Below are 23,582 nucleotides of genomic sequence, written 5' to 3'. Positions count from 1 at the left end.
GTTGGAGGATTTTCAGTTGTTATGCAAGTATTCTCCATCCAAGAACCTCCATCCTGCAAACTGGTGTGCTTATATAAGCATTTGTGCTTAACTGTTTAAGTGCTTGGATTCAGGTGGTTAAGTGTGAGGCCCTAAGTGCATTTATTCTACAAAAAAAAAAGAATCTGCTGGTACAGAGTTCATGGTTATTTTTGCTTCCAGTGCCAATACTGAAAGAAACTATTCCTTGCATTATTGAAGGGCTGGGTAATCCTGAAAGCTCATTAGCATCTTTGTAACTTTGTATCTTAGTTTATGCTCTGCAGGATCAGACCTGATGTTGGAGGAATTTAGCACAGGCTATCTCTGCCTGTGGGTCTGGGGAGTTGTGGGTGGCTTCTGTTCTGTTCCAGTTTCTGCCACTCTTCGTCAGTATAAGTGTAAGCAAATAGCTTCCTCCATTATCCACATATCAGTTGTGCTCATGTAATTGCATAGATAGGAGGAAAAGAAGAGAGAAATTTTAGAATAGGGCTTGGAGATTATTTGTGGAAAGTATCACACAGGAGTTAGATAGCAGTCTGATGTATGTGCTTTAGATGCACTCAGTGGAATCTTTTTCTAAGTCACCACTGTGCTTGTATGGCTCTGGAAGATGAGCTGTGTCATGGAGAAATGATCCTAGTTTATATTAGAAATGTGGAACTCGGTGGATAATGAGCAGCTAACTTAAAATAAGATGTAATTTTAATTTTTGAAAATGTGTGCTTTTTGTTCCATATGTATTCTTAGGATTAGAAACTGAGTTGTCATAGGTTACTTTATTCAAAGCACTGCTGCTAATAACCGTGAAAATTTAGGAGCAAAATATAAGATCTTTTATCTGCAACATCTCTTCCTCATTGCCTTGCTAAACTGCCTATTTTGAGACCTCTGGTGGGGTCTCTGACAAAACTGGTGCAGGAATTTTGTTATTAGTATTTTTAAATACTTTTAAAAACTGGAACAAAAATGACATTGGCAGATTACTTCTCTTAGGTCATCCTTTTAATTGAAGTAACCGACTAAACATGCGTACCAGTCCCCAAAAAACAGATAACTAATGTTCAGTTGCACACAAATGTAGATAACTTAATATGCAGTGCTGATGTATTCAGAGTCAGATCATGAATAAATATTTGACTACTTGCTAATCAGACAGAAATGACTCTGAACACTGGTTTTGACAGTGTTTTGTCATGCTGCCAGTGGGGGGAAAGAAAAAGCAAGACAGCTATCCAAAACAGTAGGTGTAATACTATATCTCTGATGCATCATTCATAGTTGCTCTGTTAAAGCATATAATCCATAGAGTGGATTATATGTTTTGTCACCAAATGGGAATGGAGAAGGGATTCTGCCCTGATGACATGCTTATTCTTTCTGTAAGTTGAGTGTAGCAAATGTCATAGGATACTTTTGAGCACTGTACCAAACTCATAATTTTAGAACAAGCATTAAATTTACATAAATTTCATATCTGTGTAAATGGGAAAGAATGTATCTTGTGTTGCTTAGCAATGGCTTAATTGACTATATGGCTAGTACGTGAACTTCTTGCATCTTAATTTCTGAACTGAACAATCTCTTTCTTGTTTTTTGCCATTTGAAGGCTTTCTACTGAAGTCAGTAGGAGCTTATGTGCAAAATAGTTGGCAAAAATGAAGCCTATTAAAAGAGAATAGACAAGAAACCCAGGCCTCCCTGGAATTAGTGGCAAAGAGTCATCAGGCTGGTGGGAGCGGGTGTACAGAGAATGTATCCACAGGCTGCCAGGTGGTTGTGTGCATTGACTTCCAACATCCTGTTGTATTGTCAGGTTCCCTTGATAGCATGGTACTATCCTGGTACTGTGCTAGCTCCAAGTACACGCCAAATTTATGCACTGCTGTTCACCTTGCTATATATGCAGTCTTGGTTTGAACATCAGCCTTTGATGTGTATGTGGTTTACTTGTAAGTAGTCAGCGTATCAATTCCCTGTGCTAGAAATGAAAGTGTTTCCTCTTATCTTGTGTACCTAGAAGGCAAAAATCTGAAATTGAGTGGGATTGGCAAAGCTCCTGAACTTGCTTCTGCAAAGTAAGGAGTTATTCACAAAATGAATTTTGGAAACTGAGCTCTTAATTTGTTTCTAAAAATACAGATGCAATACCTGTTTATTGCCAAGTAATTATTGTTGAGTCCTATCACTAGTTCAGGACTGGAACGGGAATGTTGTCTGTTACCTTCAGTTTTTTATTGGGATAATGGTGCTATAAATATTAGATAGTATAAATGCTTATTTTCTTCTGAAGAGAAGCTGGAACTCTTAACAAAATAAAGTTAAGACCATAAAATTGACCAACAATGCAGGTATCATTGACTTTTTTTTTTTTTTATTTGAGGGTACTTGCGTATGGAGCTATCTGTTAATACTGACAAGGGAAGACTTATTGAATACTTGAAAGCTGTTTCTCCTCAACAGTTGCACGTGCTTGAATGTGAAAAGTGAATAGTAGATTTTTATAGTGATGTTATGGTATTTATTTAGCTTTTAACATTTAATGTTATTGATATTCCTGTCAACTAAGAATTCTACCATATCTGCCTGAAATTACCTTTTTGAAAAGTGAGGTGGTTGCGAATTTTGAAGGCTTCTGTGCAGCTTTTTGAGAGCAGCTAACACTTCTAAATTTTGATATTTTTAAACTTTCCTGTTTTAAAGGTGTGTTCAATGTATTTTAAGGGATGACAGTGTTTTTTATTATGAAACTTCATTACTTTACAGGAATATTTTGTTTGTATAACTATCCAGTCTGAAACATTTAAGATAATCTCAGCTTTTTCTAATCCTTAGCTAAATTTGAGATAAACTATTTTTTTTGGTAGGACTTGCAACAGCTCTGCTTGCACGGGTCTGATTGCAAGACAAAAGGCAAAGTGCTTTCCATTGATCATTTCAGCAAGGGCAACAATCTCCTGCTTTCCTTTTTTCCTGTTTTTTCATTCTGAAGCACAGTAGCAGCAAAAGGAAAATATTGAGGAAACTGCAACTGGGAGCAGGAATTGCTCAGCAGAGACCCAAACCTACAGACCCTGATTGTGCAGAGAAACATGCGTAGCTATCAGAATAGTCAGCTTGCCGTGGTCCAAATGGAGCTCTCTGTGCAAACAGCACTCAAGGTGAAGTGGAATAGGTCATTTCACTTCCCCTTTTGCTGCACAGGGAAAGCTGTTACGCCTTAGAGCATGTTGCTGGAGGATTTCAAAAGGAGTTTTTCCCATCACTGGGATAGGGAGTGTACCACATCTTCTACATCAAGGTTTTCATCAGTACAAAAGTGTCTTGGTGACTTCCACAGGCAGCAGATCAGATCCTTAAAATGTTAATCTTCCTGGTTTTTAAACTGAGCATTAAAACGGCTTGCTCACTTAATGTGCAGTGGGCTGAAAGCTTGCAGAGTGCAGAAAAATCTGTGGGTGAAGTATGCCAGTGTGATTACAGTGTCTCTCTTGTAAAATACAAAGAGGCAGCAGCTCACGCTGATCCCCCTTTTGCAGTGGAGCTGCACTCTTGCACGAACGATCGGAAATTCTTCTGCGTCTTTTACTGCTGCTGTTCTTAGACTGCACTTCTGCCAGTAAGGTAACACAAATTTTTGCTGAGAAAATTGAGAGGGAGGGCGGCAAGCAGCAAGATTCATGCACAGATTTCCCTTCCCCGCCTCTCCTATGCAAGATTCTCTAAACAGCTTCTTTGTTAACAGGGCCAGATGAAATGGTGAGTCTTTGTCCTGTGCTGCTTGCTCAGCATGTCTTGCTCCTTCTGCAGCTCTGCCTTTTTTCACAGACCTTTACAGCAGCTGGTGACTGACCTGTCCCCACTACTCAGCCGCTGTCCCTTGCCTCATCACCCCAGTGCCACGAGAAGAGAGGTTGCTTGTTGAGTGCAGCTGCTTTTGCTCCCACTCATAGCCATCAGCAGCAGCTTCCAAAACCTGCGTGAAGGCTGCCCCTGAGGTGACACCAATGGCATCCTCTCCTTGCCCAAGAACAGATCCTTCTTTGGGCCTCATCCAGAGTCCTCCGGAGCTGACAGAAGGGCTCTCTTGAATTTGGCTGCCTTTGAATCGGGCTCTCCCGCTTCTTGTTACTAAACAGCAGGCTCCTTTCCCAGCTAACTCAAAGTGAGTCCTCATGTGGAAAAACTGAAAATCGAGCAAAATCATTTCAGGTTTTTTTTTTCCTCCAGTTCTGTTCCAATGGTCAGTATCCTTGTAATTGCAGTTACACTGTAAGGAGCTCAGTCACACAGATCTCTTCCAGAAGTTAACTCATGGTCTTGGCGTTGATTTATTACTGTGAACATACACAGCCGCATGTGAGGAAGGATGTCTGGTACACTGTGAGTGTAAGACCTGTTGTGTGCCAGTCATACTTCCCCCCGGGTCATGTGTTTTTCACAGTGTGGTTAATCACTGACTGTCTCTCTTGTGAATTTTACTCATTTCTTTGAGTCCTTTCATTTGCTTATAGAAAGGGGTTTCTTAGACAAGTCTATGTAACATCTGTTTTATTCTTTCTCTTTGAAGAAACTTTTCCATCAAAAGATCAGTGATTGTAGCCCTATGCAGTGTTAGCATTAACCCCAAAATTATTAAAATTCGGTTGATGGGAAATCCTCAAAGTGTGAAAATGAGTGTCCTCCTCTCTTTAAGGCTGAAGCTTTTATCATGATGTTATGAAACTGAACAGCATGTCCCTGTTTATTGGCTTTGAGGTTTTCCTTGCACATGGTAGGTATAGAAATGTAGGCCTCTTTTCCAAGTCTATTTGTGTTAAACTAGAGATAAAAAGGAGATTCTTGACATGCAAAGTGTTGCTTTTACTGTTGTGTGGAACATGGATGACTTAAATCAGTTTAGGATAATGTAACTTTTCTAAAATGTTTTCAGAGTAGCTCTGAATTGGAACTTAAAATCAAGTAGAACTTGCTAGTTTGGTTAGGAAATGCGCTGGGTAATGAATTTTTTATGCATAGTTTTCATCGATCTTACACGACCGAGAGCAAAAAGAAACGATGCCTAGATAAGCTTCCATGCGTTATTGTGCTGGCAGTTGATCTTTGTTGATTTTGCATGTTGTGACTGACTGCTAATTAAATAACTGGGATCAGTATTTCATTTCAATTTTCTTTTCTACAGTGTGACAAAATCAAGCAAGAACGAGATGAGGCTGTCAAAAAACTGGAGGAGTTTCAGAAAAGTAAGCTGTTAATATTAGTGTGGGGTTTTTTTGTTTTTGGTATAGAGAGTTATGAACATAGCTCTGCATTGCAGCGGTGTTAAGACTGAGATTCAGCCCCACTTGCTGTTTCTCCTTCAAAACCTTGTTTTAAGGAGCTAATCTGGTGAGACTGACCATTGTCAGACTAACTGCTGTCATGGCTTTTATACGCTCTGACACAGGTAGCCATTCTTAAGGTGCAAAGTGGTGAAAATACAAATGCAGCTCTGTCTCACCTGGATTCTGCAAGTGACTTTTGGAATGATATATGCTTGGGTTGAGTGGGTTTTAACCCTTTTGCTGACATTGCTAGTAATAATAATGGTAATTTTTTTGTGAAGAAGTAAAATTATTTTAAGCATAAACACACCAGTAAAGGTTTTTAGGATGAGCTGCTGTCTGTTGATAATTTTTAGAGCAAAGTATATCTTGTCTGGGCTGTGAGAATGTCAATATTCAGTTTTACACTTTTATGGTAATGGTTCTATTGAAACTGTGTGGTGTCTGGAAGCAACAAAGCACATCTAATGGGAGTGGAAGTATCCTAGTGGAATAGCTCCTTAGAAGAGACAGCTACAATAGGATTGTGGTCTGTTATGTCTGGTTTATGCCAGTATGGTGAACTGCACAACGAAGCATCAGAAATGTGGATGAAGTTAATGCAGGAGGAAATCACACTGTCTATACTTCTGTTTGACTGTATAATAGAGGAATTTGCTCACTTCTATTTTATAATTGTTCATATGACACAATTATGGAAAATAATTTAAAAATCAAACACCTACTGCCTTAAATGATCTTAGATTACTGTTCTGTGAGGTAAGAATGTTCTCTTAGAAGTCTAATTCCTCTGGAAAAAACTGCAGCCTGTTTTGTTTTTGTTATGATACGAGGAATACCAGAGTGTGGCAAAAAATGTCAAGTAGTTAAGACTTAAAATTTGAAGTAATATTTGATGTTGTAAAATTTTATAGGTTTCTTTTATCTTCCTTTCACATTTTTAAAGGACATACCTTGTAAACATAGTGATAAAATGCCAGGAATATTAGGATTTTAAGGCAATAATAGAGCCCATTATTTAAACGACAATATAAAAGGCAATTATATTGATGAAGAGCTACATTGGCTTTGTGTCTGTGAATAAACTTGGCCTGTACTCAGCTTCTATTTGTTCTCCTGGCATAAACACATATTGTGTGTGATTCCAGTTTAATGGGGCCCCGTTTGTATGCCAAGCAGCTGCATTTTAGGCCCTATTGCGTGATTTCATAGCTCTCTGAAAATTGGTTCTATTGAGCACAAGAGATAGAAGGTGGTGGTGGGGGGGAAAGCTTCAACACACAATCATTTCTTTTCAATTGGAGCCAGCAAGGTTGATGACAACATGACCATTGTGTTATAATGATAAGACCACTAAGGATCTGTACCTCTCATCAAGGCTTTCACACAACAGCAGATACAATTTAATTCACTGCTCTGTCAGCAGTGCTGATACCATTATGCCGTCTGTCTCCACAGTTATAATCACTGTCCTCCGAGAAATGCAGTTGAAATGATCTTGAGCAGTCAAAGAAACTCTCAATTAAGGCTGCCACTTCCAATGTGTCAGATTGTGTCTTATGTACTTGGTACAATTTTCACTTCCAATCCTGTTTATTTACAATGTCTACCAGTAATTATGCTTAACATGTCATTTAGTGAGGGTGCCCCTGCCAAGGAGATTGTTGGGTGCTGCAGTACCATTGAGTGGGAGTTTCTCGCAGTCAATGCCATCAGCCGCTTTTAGTCCCTGATGGGATGCAGTAGTAATGTTGATAATGCAAGTATCGTGCTCATCAAGTCATAATTAGATGCCACTCAAATGTGCCACTTGTAATAACAGTGTTGATTCATGTTTTCTCGGTGACTGCAACTACTAATTAGTTAAGTGGTTTTTGGTTGGCCTGCATTTGCTGCGGATTATTATTACCCCTGAAAAAAACTGTCAAGGTTAGAGATGTTTCAGGCCACTTAGTGCTGCTTTATGAATATTAATATTGACATAATAAGAACTTTGGACAGACTTAGGAAATAATACATTTTTTTTGTATTTAATTTGGAAAGATTTTTTCCCCCCGAGTTAATCATAATTGCAGGTTAATTAAGTTTAAATGAACCAAGAGTAATCCCCAGTTCTGCCATGTGAGCCCGATCCTTGTTTCCTAACTTTAGCCTTGCTTGAGGCCATTAGGTTCCTGTCTGTAAAAGGGAAGCTGCTCTGTATTTCCACTGCTCCCTCATCCTGCATTTCATTGCTCCAAATTCCCAAAGCTAGGCAAAATAACACCAGAAGAGGTATAGATGTGTACTACCTGAAGCTTTTCCTCTCTCAAATTAAATATAGCAGCTGGTACAGCACACGTGGAGCAGGTAGCTTCTCCAAAGTCAGAAAAAATGGAAACAAAAAGACAACCAAAGAAAGAGGTGTGGTTGCTCTGCTGTTAGAAGACTTCACGTCAGTGGTTTTTGGGCCAACATTTCCCAATACTCTGCCCTGATTTTTTTTCTTTGTCTGCTCATATTTTCTCAAACTTGTTTCTTACATGCAGCTACACATTTGGCAACAAACTCCAATGTATTTCTTGTTATGTATGTTATTAATGACATTAGTCAATATTGACTAAGTATCTATAAAGCTGCATAAATAATACTTGTTAATGGCCTTCTTTTTCCTATCCTAAGTCCTATTTTTCTAGTAATTAGGATGACCTCTGGATATCAAAGAGGACTTAAGTCTCTTCAGTATTTAGGCAAAAGTCTTGGAAGAGGCCGAGTGGGATTTTCTAAGCAGTGGTGTAAAATCTCTAGGTTTTAAAGCTTACGAAAATGAAAGGAGATACTGGAAGAAGTCCTCCATATTTACACGATCTTCTTTTAGCCTTGCTCCTGCTCCAAAGTATTGTTCAGCTGCAAGTAGTCCTTTCTGCACATTGAAATCCTGACAGTGGGCTGAGAAGGAATCTGCCCCATAAAATGACTTGCAGAATTAGGGTCCAGGCTGCTGCTTAGGATGGATAAAGGTGCCAGGAGCCAAGGAGGAGCTGCATCAGTGAGCAAGGTGCTAGCGTGAGAAATGGGAAACTGTTGTTGGGTTTTCTGCTTTGCTCCAGATCCCCCGTGTGACTGGAAGCTTGTTACTTAGAAGACAGCCTTCAACACTAGTATATTGAAGTACCTGCAGTACTGCTGGAAATTCAGGGGAATGGCAAGCCAAAATGTATCTATGCTTTTAACTTTCCTCTAACTTGCATTGGTATCCTATGTTACAAATATGATTTGTTCCATAACTTTTTGGTCACTCTAAGAATATTGTGTATCTTTGACACAGTGGTGTGTACCCACTGTGGTAATAGGGATCCTATAAGTGCAAAGGACAAATGTGACATCAAATGTAGTAGCACAGCCGTGATTTCAGACACAGTCAAGCAGCTTGCTCTTGGCCCTGGTCTCATGGAAGTTTGTGTGTGTACATGCCGGGGCCTGAATCTTTATTGAGGACTGTGAAGGTGGGTTTTGAGACCAAGGTGCTTGTTTTAGGGCACTCTCAAGCACAGAAAGACTTCAAACAAGAAACAGTTCAGACACTACAGCCATATAGTAATACAGATCTTGAGTTTTTCAGCTGAGGCTGTCAGAAATCAGGCAGTGCAAGCAGTGTTGAGTTTCCATCAGGACTGCCTCCATCAGGATGTACTACTGCAGGTGGCTTCAGAGCTGATGGGCAGAACAAGGTGAAGGAACTGTGCTGTGGTAATGATTTGACTTCATGCGCTGTAGGAGACACAGTGAATATGGAGGCTTCAGTCACTTAACTCCTTTCTCCATTTCCTGGCAAACTTGCCCCAGACCTGTGCTGTATGTCCATCCTGCAGCTGTTCTTGTACAGTGTGGTCAGCAAGTGTGTTGATACTTAAAATACTGTATAAACCTGAAGACTGGAAGATGAAAATAAACTTCATAACATACCTGAGTTCACAGAATGGTCAGGGTTGGAAGGGACCTGTGGAGGTTGTCTAGCCCAACCCACTGCTAAAGCTGGTTCCTCTAGAGCAGGTTGCACAGAATTGCATCCAGGCAGATTTTGAATGTCTCCAGAGAAGGAGACTCCACAGTCTCTTTGGGCAGCCTGTGCCGGTGCTCTGTCATGCTCCAGGTAAATAAGTTCTTCCTCATGTTCAGAAAGAACTTCTTGTGCGGCAGTTTGTGCCCGTTGCCCCTTGTCCCGTCACTGGGCACCACTGAAAGGAGCCTGGCCCCATCCTCTTGGCACTCGCCCTGGAGATGTTTGTAGGCATCGACGAGCTCCCCTCAGCCTTCTCTTCTCCAGGCTAAGCAGCCCCAGCCCCTCAGCCTTTCCTCATACGGGGGATGCTCCAGTCCCCTCACCATCTTGGTACCCTCCGCTGGCCCCTCCCCAGCAGTTCCCCGCCTCTCCCGAACTGGGGAGCCCAGTATGGACCCAGCACTCCAGGGGCGGCCTCAGCAGGGCAGAGCAGAGGGGGAGGATCACCTCCCTCCACCTGCTGGCCATGTTCTTCCTCATGCCCCCCAGGGTCCCACTGGCCTCCTTGGCCACAGGGCCACTGCTGGCTCACGGGCAACTTGCTGTCCAGTTAATCTTGCTGTTTAAAAATTCTGAGGTTCTAATCTTCTGAAAATGGCATCCATAGCAAGTTTTCAGAAGAATGTCAATCTTAAGGGACAATCCTAATGTTCTCACTGTGATTCCTTAAGTGGTAATGAAGTAAAGATGATGAATGATGGTGGTCAAGTAGGCTTCTGCTGGCTTTCTACTTCCATAAGTTTATGCTCAATTCTCCAGTTCCCCCTCTGGTGCTGCAGACATGGCTTGAAAGATTTGCTTAAAGCAATGAACCAAATAGTCAATGTTCAAAACCATTCCTATCCATGGAGATTAGCTAAGTATGTACTTCTCTGTATTTGAAATGCTTACATGAAAGTTAACAGGAAAAGGTGTAATATTTCTCATCATGGGATGCATGTGTCAAATGTGTGTGTCAAATTCAGGAAAATAATGACTAAACTCTTCCCCTAGTTTCTCACATGGTTATTGAGGAAGTAAACTGTATTCAGAACCATCTTGAAATTGAGAAGACGTGCCGTGAAAGTGCTGAAGCTTTGGCTTCTAAGGTGAGAAGAATTATGGTGATTCTATTTCATCCAATTTCTTTTTTTTTTTTTTTTTTTTTTTTTAACTTGAGATTGTATGCATGTCCCAGGTATGTGTTTGGTATAATCTTGTGGATCTGTGAAATTGTTTTGAAGTAGCAAAAACTATAAGCCATATGCAAGATGCAAAATACAACTCCTGCCATTTTAATTTAGTTTCTATTTTGGAAGACTAAGCTGTGGATCAGCATCTTGATATCTAGTTTTTATATGCATTTAGGTTAAATGGAAAACAAGTTTTAGAACTGTCCTGTGTGAGATATAAAACAATAATGAGCATTTCAGTGTCTAAATGAAATGGAAAAAGTCAACCACTGCATTACATTTCAGGTGATTGTTTATGAAAGCAAAGCAAGGGCAGGGGAAAGGTGACCTCCGCTGCTCTGTTGATTGCGCCTAGTCTGATGAATTTAGCAAGTGTGTAATTTTCTATATTCCATCTCATCAGAAGTGCATTATTATTAAAGAATGTTTTTATCTCCCTTATATATTTTTGGTTGTGTAAAATGCATCTGAGCCACTTCATCAGAAAATGGATTACAGCAATTTTGAACCAAATTTCATTAGCAATGCTGACTGCCTTTTTTTTTTTTTTCTGTCCCCCCACCCCTCCCTCCCATCCCCTGCCCAAAGTACATCCTTAGATATGGCAAAAATCACACCAGCAAGAAATCACTTTAATTTAGATGCATTAGCAATGTACTTTCTGGAGGTATTTACTTAATTGTTTGCATAATGGCACTGTATTAGAATTCATAAGATAGACAATCAGCATATAAGTAAGAAAATGAACGCATTTATGCAACTTTTCTTCTTTCCTGCACTTTTCCTGTAATGCATGTAGAGGAGCAGTTCAAAGGATAGGTTTATCCCATGGGGCTGCTTTGCCAAAGCTGATTTTTTTGTTGCTGTGAGCTGACCATGTAAGGTTCCTCACACCACCTTTCCCGCTTGCTGAGTTTCATTCTTTGGGAATGAGATGAAGCAGTTCTCAAGTAAATCTCCTGTAGCTGGGGGGCTGAGGAAAAGGGGGATCAAAGATGATTGCTTGGGTAAAAATTCAGGGTCAGCTTAACTGCAGAGTATATGTTTTATTTGAAGGTAAAAATTGGACTTCTGAAGTGCATGTTGACTTCAACATGTTGTACGTCACTACTAGAAAATTGAGTCTCATTCTTAGACCTGAATACAGGGAATGCTTGGCTGGTGGGTGGACAGTGACCTCAACGTATGCCTGAATACTGCTGAGACTGTGCTGAGCTTGCTGACAGCTGCTGGCATGGGCTGTCTAGATGCAGGACAGTGAAAGAAATGGTGAGAGTGAAACATTTGCAGTAATCCCTGTTCAGTTTTTGCTGGCACTTTGATCAAGATGGAGATGCCTTGTAGAACCTCTTCTGTATCATCCACCAATGAGTCATGTGTTTAAGCATCCAACTCAGAGTGGTTTCTGACTTGTGGTTTGACCCATAAAGAATTGGTTTATGATACAGCTTTCATCTTACATATGTTGACTCCACTAATAATTCCTGAGAATTGAAAATAATTCAGAAGAATTTTGAGGTAATTCTGTCATGACTGGGAGCATAGTAGTTGTGGTGTTGGTAGTTTATAAGTAAAGGAAGGGCATATGAGAAGGTAAGAGCTTTTATTTGACCAGTTGATAGAGCTGGCAAAACCACAGGAGCTTTCAGGAACACAAGCCCTTCTTCAGGTCATTTAGTTAGGTCTCCTGTTGATGCTAATGCATGCGTAAGGGTAAGGAGCTGAAGCACCTATCACAAAGAATTTGTAGCATTAAGTAAGCTTGATAGTTGATTTGATTTCATTTGAACCTACACAGGGTATTTATTAATCAGAAGTACCAGAGAGGAAAGAAGGGCATGGATGAAGCATCATGTTGAATTCAAGCCTCCTCAGGGGAGAAAGTGGACAAGTTTCCCATCTTCACATCTTTTAATGTTGAATGGACCATTTAATCAAATGTTACTTTGTCTTCTTCATTTGATAGATCTTTTAATGATAAAGGAGGAAAAAAAATACAGTTGACTTCTATTTTCTTGCACAGCAGCTTGAAGACAGACTGACTAGCTTATTACTGTTTGTGCTTCTTAACTTTCAGCTGAACAAAGAAAATAAGACCTTGAAAAGAATTAGTATGCTTTATATGGCAAAACTGGGCCCAGAAATTATCACTGAAGAGATTAACATTGATGAGGATGATTCATCCACAGATACAGAAGCTAACTCTGGATCCTGCAATTCTCTGCATTGTCAGCAGCAAATAAAAGGTGAGTGTTGTTGAGCCTGCACCACCATACAAAGCAGAAGCTGTCTGAAGAATGGCAGTATTGGTTTGGACCAGAGATCACTCTCAGAAGCACGAGACTGAGTCAGATGGGTCATCAAAGGATTTCCAGAAAAGACTAAGAACACGGTAGCCTTGTTGTGATACTGTGTAATGTATATGGTGGATATACAGCCTGCAAAGTAATAATGCAATAGGAAAATGAGATCTACACAGCTAAGAGAGCTCGATGTTACTGAGTCGGTAAAAGAAGTACTTCCTCAAATCCTTAACAAAGTAAAAGTTGAGCAGAAGATAAGGTCACCTTGGTATTGCTCCAACTGCAATGTCAGTATTTCAAAGCTGGTGTAACAGGACTCTCCATTTCTGTTTCCATTATGTACCTTTATATGCACAAACTTCATTCATATTACGGAGCTGTTGCCAAACAAGCAACTTAAAAAAGGACTGTTGTACTGGGTAAACCAGCAAAACTTGGTAACATGGAAATACACAGATAAGATATATCTGCTTTATTAGGAAATTTCTGGGTCTTTTTTGAAAGTCAAATTTTATTTCTGTAATCCAAAATCTGCCTTCCTTTCTTGTCTAATTCTGATTAAGTCATTATGATTCTGTATGTTATTATATCATAGTATCCAGAAAAGGGGAATGCCGACATTCTGCTTTTGGTGACAGAGGGAGACTAAGTGGCTCACTTAAAACCAACCAAAACCCCACACCCAACAAACAAACAAAAAACCAAACAGCCTTCACTTTTTTCTGATAGTAATATAGCAAATGATGTTGCAAGTACAGCTTTCCTGAATTTTCAGTGTAACCTTGTTAATTGTTTTTCTTGAATGGAGCAACCTCAAAATGAAGCGAGAATACAAAATATCACTGAGAAAAGAGAATGAGTGTTGTAAAAATGCTTTACAGAAATCCAGCCCAAGAAATAACATGCCATAGTACCCTTCTATAGCAAGCAGTTTTCAATCCTATAGATGCAGGAAGAGGCAGTGCAATGGTGTGATCCACACCAACAACCCATCTGAATTGGAAATACAATTCTGGAGTTCCTCCTGTCTGTTATTGGAGAAAGATATCAAGGATACATTTAAAGAGAGCAAAGACTCTGGCTACGGATCAGAGGAGAACGTGGTTAGGAGGGTGGCAGGGTCAAAGTAGAGAAGTATTTTAGAAAGCCTCTAATGTACATGCTTTCTTTCTTGATGAAAAATTCACTAAAGAACAATGTGGCATTTTGTAAAGGATTTAGAACTCCTGGCTTCTGTGCCTCTCTCTGGCCTTACTATTAAATGTTAATGACCTTACCTTTACAAGTGCTGAGTATTCTAAAAACCATTGGCATCCCATTTGCTATAGAAGATATTCCATCCCTGTGCCTGTAGAGAAATGTGTATGTGTATGGTAGCAGAGTGATCTGACAATACCAAAAGGTATATGTTAGGGCTGTGTCCCAAGCCTAAGCCAAAGCTGCATGGTGTTCGTCTTCGCTGAAGAATCTGAAGTTACATCTTGGATTACCTCCTAAGTGAAAGATCATATGCAATGAAAGAGGTGTATTATTCAAAATTCTTTTTAATGCTTTGTGGTGTTGCCTCAGGTGAAATTTGCTCTTCTGTGCATGTTTATGATTTCAAATATTTGTGTTTTGTGTTGGGGATCTTGGAAGTCTTTTAGCTTTCTCACCATTCAACAAAATATTGGATGTTTCTTGGAATGATTCCTTCCATCCCACCATTTTCTGTAAGGATATACAAATATGGTGGTATAGTCTGAGGATCTGTGATTAACACTGTCTTGTTTATTAAAGGGTTAAAATTTTGTCTCTCCCAGACCTTCCTCCTCCTTTTTTTTCTCATACATTAGGGGAAGGTGATAGTACAGCTGTAGTTCCTAATGGAAGCATAGGGTGGTCTCAGAGCAGTACCTGAAATTAATTTATAGGTTTTGGGTTTTCTTTTCCTTTTTAGTTGTCCTTTTGGATGTAACAAGAACTGAAAACTCAACTGTGTTAGTTGAGCAGTTCAGTGCACACCTGTATCTGCAAAGAAACATTTACTGAACACATTTATAAAGATTTAGATATATGGATTTGCTTTCTTCTCTGGATAATGAGGTTGATATACATATTGTAAGACCTGAATTACTAGCATAAATTTCAGTGAGACTTTTTTTCCCCATTAATTTCACTGGAAAGCACAAATCCATAAAAGAGACGATTTGGTTCAAGAATGTTCTGGGAAAACAGGTCTCTCTATTTACTTTAGAATATGTGTGCCTTTAATTTGGAGGAAAATAAATCTAAGGCCTCTGAATTGAGAAGGGGATGCTGGGGTAGAATCAACATTTTTAAGATGTGAGACCAAACAGAATGATATCGTCATCATCATCTGCAATTGAATAGCAACAATTTTCTCAACTCGTGGCTGATACTTAACAAACAGCGGTGCTATGAAATACTGGAAGCGGGTGGGGAATGAGAGCACTTACTGAAAGCTAATACATAAAAATAAATTTATATTTTTGTGGTGGTTTTATGTTAACCTAAACCTTGATATATTATGTATGCAAACTGATCTCCTGTTAAGAAGTGATTATAATCAAATGTTTTATTCCATTGTGAATTTCATTTATTTCATATTTTGATAATTAAGGAACAAAACTTCTGAGGGGAAAATTACAAGCATTAACTCTTTCATCAGTAAAGGTTATATTGTGACTCTGTTCACATAACATTACAAAGCCTATAAATTGGCAGCTATTCAGGACAATTTATTTGGTGAAAACCTCCCAAGTATTAACGGCCTGTTGTTTTGTTTATTTCCCTTGTGATGAGAATTCATGATCCAAAAATAATTGAACTGCATTAATTTGTTTTAAAGGACACCTATTAAAAAATGCTTTCTGCTGCCTCCGTACCAGCATCTCTGTGATGTGACAGTCCCCTGGGTAGGACTGAGGACGCTCTGTGGTGGCAGGATTGGCCCTGTTATAGCAGGAAATGAATCATTCAGAATGCAAATAAAGACAGCAGTACTGAACAGGGCAGCCTGCCTCAACAGAGTAAATCTGAAACTGTGGCCCAGTTATAGATCTGTTACTTGACACTTACATGAAGTTCCTGAATTATTGAGGATGTGCCTTGAATACAATTAATGCTTTGTATGCAGTTAAGGTGTTTCGTACTTGATTGTACTTGCATTGGTATCACATTTCCTTTGTTGTTTTCTTCCAAGAATAAAATATATTTTTCATTTCCTTCCTCAAACCATAGAGCTGCGAGATCAAATCGTATCTGTTCATGAGGAAAAGAAGACCTTAGCCATTGAACTGGAAAACCTGAGGTGCAAACTTGTAGAAGTAATTGAAGAAGTATGTATTGTACCATGGAAGGGGAGACCACGTTAGCGTGTAGTCAGTACTTTTTGTGTCTAATTTTGCTAAAAACGCTTAGTTGTGAAGTTAATTGAATACTATCTAATCGCAAGTCCTGCCAGCCTTCCCATATGATAGACCACTTAGGGCATACACCTGTAAGGGGCCTTCTGTGTCACAGTCCAGTCAGCTGCTGTGGCTGGCACAATGACTTTTAATGATCTGTTTTAATGCCCTTATTATAACTCTCATCTTCCCCTTCCTGACAGCCCTTCACCCATCACAGCCTGCAGGGTTCTTGGATTTCCTGAAACCTGTAGATGTGCAAGAAATACTTTTGGAGAATGTCCAGTTTAATCGCTGGTGCTACTTCATTGAGCATATCCTTGAGTTTAGCCATTGGCAGTGCCCTGTCATGGTAATTAGACCAGCAAATTGGCTTTTGGAGCCAGCAGAGTTTCATTCCTGCTTTAAAACTGGATAAGCCATGTACTGATGCAAATCAGGACTTAGTGGCTCTTCCTGTCTATGCAACACTTGGATTCAGAAAGACACAGCTGACAGCTCTTGGACAATAAACAGAGCCCAGGAAAAAAAACCAAAACAGCAGCCTAACTATATTGAAATGCAAGCAGTCAAGGGCAAGCTAGTAACTTTTCAACCAGGTGCTGGCACCTGATCCTGAAATGTTCCAAGGGTGTTATATTTGCAGCTGTGACTGGTACGTGCCATGCAAATGGGCCATGGGAGGATTACTTCATAACCCTTCTGTGACATATGCTCTGAGGTCTCCGAGTTGGGGTAAAAACGCTTTCCACCCTGCTGGAAACCCTAACACTGAGCCAAACTCAAGAAACAGCATTACTGAAAGCAAAATACTGCTTGCAATTATGTATGTGCTCTATGCCTTGTACTACTAACTAAAATACTCTTCTTTTTAATTTGTTCTTTATACTTTTCTAGGTGAGTAAAGTAAAAGAAGAAAAGGCTGTTTTGACAACAGAAGTTACTAAGCAGCAAAAATTGTTGGAGAAATGTAACAGAGGTGTGTGGTCTCAGCAGGTTCTCTAACAGTTTGCTACATGCTTTGCAGAAGCTTCAGAGCTTTTATGTTGTAGTACTAAGAGTAGGTTACAGAAGAGCAACTGTGGTCCAGATCTGACACTCCGCCTCATTGCTGCAGGCGCTGCATGAACACATGGACTATTCTAGACTATCTCAACTTCAGCAAAATGTGGTGGTATAAACAACAGATTATATGTGAGAATAGGAATTTTTTTTTGCTCTGTGGCCTAAGTGGCAAACTAGGGCAGGAAGGTAGTCCTTCACAGAGATGGAACTTGAACCTTAATCTTCTGTTTTCCTAAATCATTACATCAGCTTTCCTTTTAGCTGGGACACAGCTAATAATTTTGAATATCTAAAGACTTGGGAGCAACTTGTATGATCAGAGGATGGTGAGAAAAAGGCAAGAATGCTGGGAATGAGATAAATAGGATTTGCAAGTTATGGAAGGAAAGCAGGGACTTTCCTTTCCTGGAACGTAGTGAGTGGTAAAATTAGGGCAAGGAAGATCTGAAAAGACATATGGCTCAGAAAAGAAAGCTTTTGCTTAATGAAGGTGAGTGCTTCCACATGAAAAATAGTTGACCCAAAAGAAATTTAGAGGGAAGAGGAAAGACTTTATGCCTTGGAGTGCTGTGCCCTTTTCTCTTGTTGCTTATTTAGCCTTGTAAAATTAAAAATTGTTTGGTTGAAAGTCTCCTTGGCTGTTTCACATTTTCCTGAAGTGGAAGCCGACGGGTCTGGCAAGGTGCAGTAGGGCATATCCTGTAAGCTTCCACCAAGTGTTCATCTCTTACCTCTTTCATGTGTCTGCGTGGCTTAAGCCTGTGATAGGCAGTACTTGAAGAGTCTTAAAACACCAAAATTCAGATAGGTTGACAGATCACCTTGAAGAAGGTTTTGCAGGGATAGTGTGACAGATGAAAAGTTTCTGAAATGTTTTCTGTGTTCTAAAGATGAACAAAGGAACAACCCCTTGTTTCGCATTTGCCTGCTTTCCAGGAAGGAGGAGTTATGCCAGGCTAGGTCCTAGTGCCCTGGCAACATAAAGCAAGATTTTTTTGTTTGTATACTTGAAATGAGCTACAAAAGTATCTATTCAATACCTACCGTGTGTCTATGTGTCACTGTCTTGGAGCCATGTAATCAAATACATTTCAGTCAGAGTTGACAGATAGTCAGATTTATCTTAAATCTAAGTGTGGGGGTTGATTGTTAATTTGGTGTGTGGTTTATTTTTTTTTTTTTTTAGTAAACATTTTGAGAGTCAGGTGAGCTGGGATGTGTATCTCACTGTTTAAAGTACCACTTACTGTACGTAGCTTTAAAAACTGTTAGGTTCATCTCCAAAAAAGCAAGGAACTTGTGTACGACTGTTAAGAAATCCAGTGTCATCACCCTGCAAACTAGTCTTCAGCTTGTAAGAGCTAAACCTTATCAAGGTGGTCGCTGAGACAAATGATCCTTGCTGTCCTGGATTGAGGCCTCAGAATGGTTTTGGGGGAGCATGCCCCATGGTTAGCTTTAGCCACCCATACGACCCTCGCTTTTGTGAGCACAGTTTAAATACAGGCAGTGCAAAATTGCATTGCTATCTTCTTGAGTCTCCTTTAAATGGTTGTTGTAAAAGGACAAATCAAACCTCACTCAAACCAGGTAGGCAAATGCAGGTGCCTCCAAAATAACATAGTAATGTTTGATAGATTCAGCAAGGCTCATACCCAAAGAGGCAAAATACGATCTGTGCTATGTAATGCCTGTTAATGGAGATTTTTAGCCTTGATGGCAGGGGTATTACTCTATTCAGAAGATCAGTAATTGTGCATATGTATAGTGTGGTTTAGAGCAAACAGGACAAATATTGCAAAGCAGACTGTATGCAGAAATGTAAAACTAAGTTACTAGGGAATAACAGTTTATCTGGGTAAATCAAGCAGTAGTTTTTTTGATCTATTCCACTTTTACTTCTGATACTGTTTTATTCCTATAAACAGTGTCTGTGCTGGCAGTAGAGGAGTATGAAGAGCTTCATGTAAACTTTGAACTGGAAAAGAACCTGCGGAAGAAAGCAGAGTCATTTGCACAAGAGGTGAGTAGTCAAGAAGAAGGGATGTTGTAAAATGGAGACGTTGCAGCTGGGCAAAACCCTGCCATCTTAGATGACTTGATTTCAATTCCCAGCTCTTGTACAAAAGATGCCTTTGAATGTCTATGCACTACTTAGCTAACATCTGTACTTCATCCGTAAAATGGGTTTACTGTTTCAACAGCATTTATAAAGCACTTCAGAATTATCCATGCAGTCTTACCTCTTTCCCCTTTTAAAGCGAGGCTTTAAATTTATAATGGGCTTAGTCAGCTACAACATTTCAATGTGGTATGTGTAGTAGCTGGATCTGGGAAGGATTAGCTGCTTTTCTAGTGATATAATTTGAAGCATTGTGTTTTTCCTGAAAAATACGTGAACTCACAGAAAAAGCATTGCAAAATACAATATTAGTTGATGTTTGTAGAAGTTTGGCTGCTGTTTAACATAGGCCTTTCGAATAAGCTATTGCAGGGAGCATTCAAGCTGAAAAACACTGTTTCCGTGTTCTAGCAAAGGTATAAACTCCCAAAGAGGAAAATGAGTTACCAGGTAGCATTATGGAATGGCTGGTGGTTGTTGCTCTGATGGCTTGTGACTGGCAATGTTTGCCTTAGAAAATGCTGACAAACTCTTTCATTCTGTTGATAGACTGAAGCCCTATAAAATCATGACTTTGGTTTTTTTGGTTTTGTGTGGTTTTTTTAAATTTTTTTTTTCTCATGTGCTTTTTCTGCTTGCACTCTGGATTTTTAGAGCTCTGCACTTGGGTTATATTTTCAAGCTTTTCTATCCCCCATGCATCGATATTTTCTTTATTAAAAGTTGGGCTTCCTAAGGAATAATTTTTCTGGGAGCTCATGTTTGAAGAAAGCCATTATATATATCAAAACTACATGAGTCATCAGTACTGAAATATTGTAAGTAAGGGAAACATCTGACACCTGATATAAAGCGGATTTTTGGTTTTGAAATCATGGCTGCCAGCAAGCAGGTATTTAGCCTTCAGGAAGTCAGCTTTGTCTGAGTAGAAAGCTCTTTTGCTTTTTGTCTTTGCTGCTGCTGTTTCTCTCTCAAAATTTAAAAATATGTTTGATAACTCCTTTATAGCTAACTGCATTCACTTAGTGGTTGTAAGCAAGGGCATATATAAATTCTGAACCTGTATAGAAAACAGTGAATAGGCTTACTTTGTTCTGTTAATCTTGTGGGTTTTGCTGAGTATTTGAGTGTTTTGGATACGAACAAAATCATATAACAACATTGTAAACAAAAAGAATTTCTTGGGATTTGAGATAAACTGTAAGTAAATTAGAACATCTGGAAGCTAGAGGTGAAGAAGGCAACCCAGATGTTGCTTGCACTCGCTCTCTGTCTCCGATGGTACTGTGTACAAAGGCTGGAGAACTTTAGAGCATCTGGGCCAAGTGTTCTCCTCCTTCCACCTTTTGCTACTCTTTCCTGTTCTCTCTTTTGCAAGGTCACTCTGTTGACCCTTTGGGAAATCCATTGAAGGAGCTACCTTGACAGTAACCTAATAACTTATTGGTATAGAACAATTTCTATTAATAGGAAGATTTTCATTTGAAAAATGGGGCTGGGTACTCATCCTAAAGGAGAAAGGTATTTGCAGATTCAAGTATATTAAGCTTTGGCAGATTCTCTTTCATTCATACAGGTATATGGTATAACCTAGCTTTAGATAAACTGCTGCTTATCAGTTCCACTACTAAAGCTTCAATCATTTGATGAGTCAACTTGTAATTGAATTAAATATAAATGTATATAATGTATATATACACATATATGCAGTCTCCTGCCTTTTGTTTTCAGTATTTTTGCCATGAGTTGAATATGTAACTGTACTTCTGGCAAAGCTAAAGCTGCTGACTCATTTTACCCCCAAGGGAATAAGGGACAACAGAAATGAAAATATTTACTATTTATTAAAATGTCCTGTTAACTCCCAAATTTTAAGTATAAAAATGGACTTTTTAAGGTGCTGTTAGAGTCAAGAGATGTGGGAGAGAAATCACTCAAGAGGAGTGATTTCTGAGATCAGAGACTGCACGTGCAGCCTCTTCCAAACCGCACTTTTATAGAGCTTGGTGGGACAGAGCCCAGATTCCTCTGCTGAGCAGAACTGGATGACTCCCTTTGTTTGGCTTCAGTGCCATTGGGCCATTTATATTTTGTTCAAAGGCTCACTTCGGTTTTTCAGAAATAAAACTGAGATCTGCAAATTCCATTCAAATTTATTAGAGACATTATTTGTCACGAAAGTTGTTAAACAAAATATTGCCTACATTTGTTAAATATTCATTTGGATTTTTTTGAGACTGTTACCAGTCTGTGCTGTAAAATATTACTTTCTTGCAACTATTTGTAAACTTTAGGAAACCTGGGTTTTTTCATTACCTATGCTTTTTATGATAACTATTTTTATAATGTGGTTTTTTTCTTCACCTCCTGAGATTGTGCAGGCATTATTTATTAGCAGTGTTTGTTGACTGTAATATCTGCAGAACTCTTCTTTTAAGGAAAAAAAATTCTGAGAAAGTTAAGCATGTTCATTTAGCCTGCATTATTACACTGTCTTGCATCTCTGACTGTTGCTTTGCTTTATCTTCTAAGTATAGAACAATTATGTGCTTCTGTTCATTAACTGACAACAGGAGATTGTATGTAAAGGTCTTATGTCTCTCAGAAATGACTAATTTATAAATGCATAGTTAAACTGGTTTTCAGATCATAAAAAGAGTATAATCTAATACTCTGGGCCCAGAATGTTGCTTCCGTTTAGTTTCATAACTGTAATGTCAGGCATCTACATGTTTTGAAAGATGATATTTAAAGTACTTTTTGTATTTGAATAACAAACTGACAGGCAAGCTGTTAAGCACAATGCCAAAGAAATCATAGAATCCTAGGATCATTTAGATTGGAAAACACCTTTGAGATCCTGAAGTCCAACCGTTAACCCAAGACTGCCAAGTCCATCACTAAACCATGTTGCTAAGCACTGCATCTAAGTGCTTTTTAAATACCTCTGAGGATGGTGATTCCACCACCTCCCTAGGCAGCCTGTGTCAATGCTTGGCCACCCTTTCAGTGAAGAATTTTTTCCTAATATCCAATATAAACCTCCCCTGGCATAACTTGAGGTCATTTCCTTTTGTCCTGTCACTTGTTACCTGGGAGAAGAGACCGACCCCCACCTCGCTACAGCCTCCTGTCAGGGAGCTGCAGAGAGCGGCAAGGTCCCCCCTGAACCTCCTTTTCTCCAGGCTGAACAACCCCAGTTCCCTCAGCCGCTCCTCACCAGCCTTGTGCTCCAGCCCCTTCCCCAGCCCCGCTGCCCGGCTCTGGACACGCTGCAGCCCCTCCATGTCCCTCTTGTCGTGCGGGGCCCAGAACTGAGCCCAGGGTTCGAGGTGCGGCCCCACCAGTGCCGAGTACAGGGGGACGGTCACTGTCCTGGTCCTGCTGGCCACACTATTTCAGATACAAGCCAGGGTGCTGTTGGCCCCCTTGCCCCCCTGGGCACCCTGCTGGCTCCTGCCCAGCCGGCCGTCAGCCAGCCCCCCCAGGCCCTTTCCCCCCAGGCAGCTCCCAGCCCCCTGCCCCAGCCCGCAGCGCTGCCTGGGGCTGGTGTGACCCACGGGCAGGGCCCGGCACTGAGCCTGGTTGAACCTCATGCAAGTGGCCCCGGCACATCGGCCCGGCCTGCCCAGACCCCCCTGCAGAGCCCCCTGCCCCCCGGCAGGTCAGCACTGACCCCCAACGGGGTGCCGTCTGCAGACTGAGGGTGCACTCAGGCCCCCATCCAGATTGTCAATGAAGATATTCAACAGAATTGGCCCAGCACTGAGCCCACTTATGACCTGCTGCCAGCCAGAGGTGACTCCATTTACTACCACTCTGAGCTCAACTGTCCAGCAAACCTTTTATACAGCATAGAGCACACCCGTCCAAGCCATGACCAGCCAGTTTCTCCAGGAGATGCTGTGGGAGATGGTGTCAAAGGCTTTACTAAGGTCCAGGTCAACAACAGCCACAGCCTTTCCCTCATCCACTTAGCTGGTCACCTTGTTATAGAAAGTGATCAGGTTTGTCAAGCAGGACCCATCTTTCACAAGCCCACGCTGGCTGAGCCTGATCTCCTGGTTGTCCTGCACGTGCCGCATGACAGCCCTAAGGATGAGCTACTCCATAACCTCCCCCA

General features: G+C 40.3%; 1 protein-coding gene across 2 annotated transcripts in view; it reads left to right on the top strand.

The window, feature by feature from the left end:
* Window positions 1-23,582, top strand: part of SHTN1 (shootin 1) — a 73,828-nt gene that overhangs the window by 16,178 nt on the left and 34,068 nt on the right. For both annotated transcript variants that reach the window (XM_080403265.1, XM_080403264.1), the window contains exons 3-8: window positions 5,204-5,264; window positions 10,381-10,475; window positions 12,637-12,805; window positions 16,106-16,203; window positions 17,170-17,251; window positions 19,266-19,360. In XM_080403265.1, the coding sequence (XP_080259391.1) occupies window positions 5,204-5,264; window positions 10,381-10,475; window positions 12,637-12,805; window positions 16,106-16,203; window positions 17,170-17,251; window positions 19,266-19,360 (600 nt within the window). The remainder of the gene's footprint in view (window positions 1-5,203; window positions 5,265-10,380; window positions 10,476-12,636; window positions 12,806-16,105; window positions 16,204-17,169; window positions 17,252-19,265; window positions 19,361-23,582) is intronic.

Source organism: Falco punctatus (genome assembly GCF_963210335.1).
Source record: "Falco punctatus genome assembly, chromosome: 9".
NCBI lineage: Eukaryota > Metazoa > Chordata > Aves > Falconiformes > Falconidae > Falco > Falco punctatus.
This window is presented reverse-complemented; position numbering and strand designations above follow the sequence as displayed.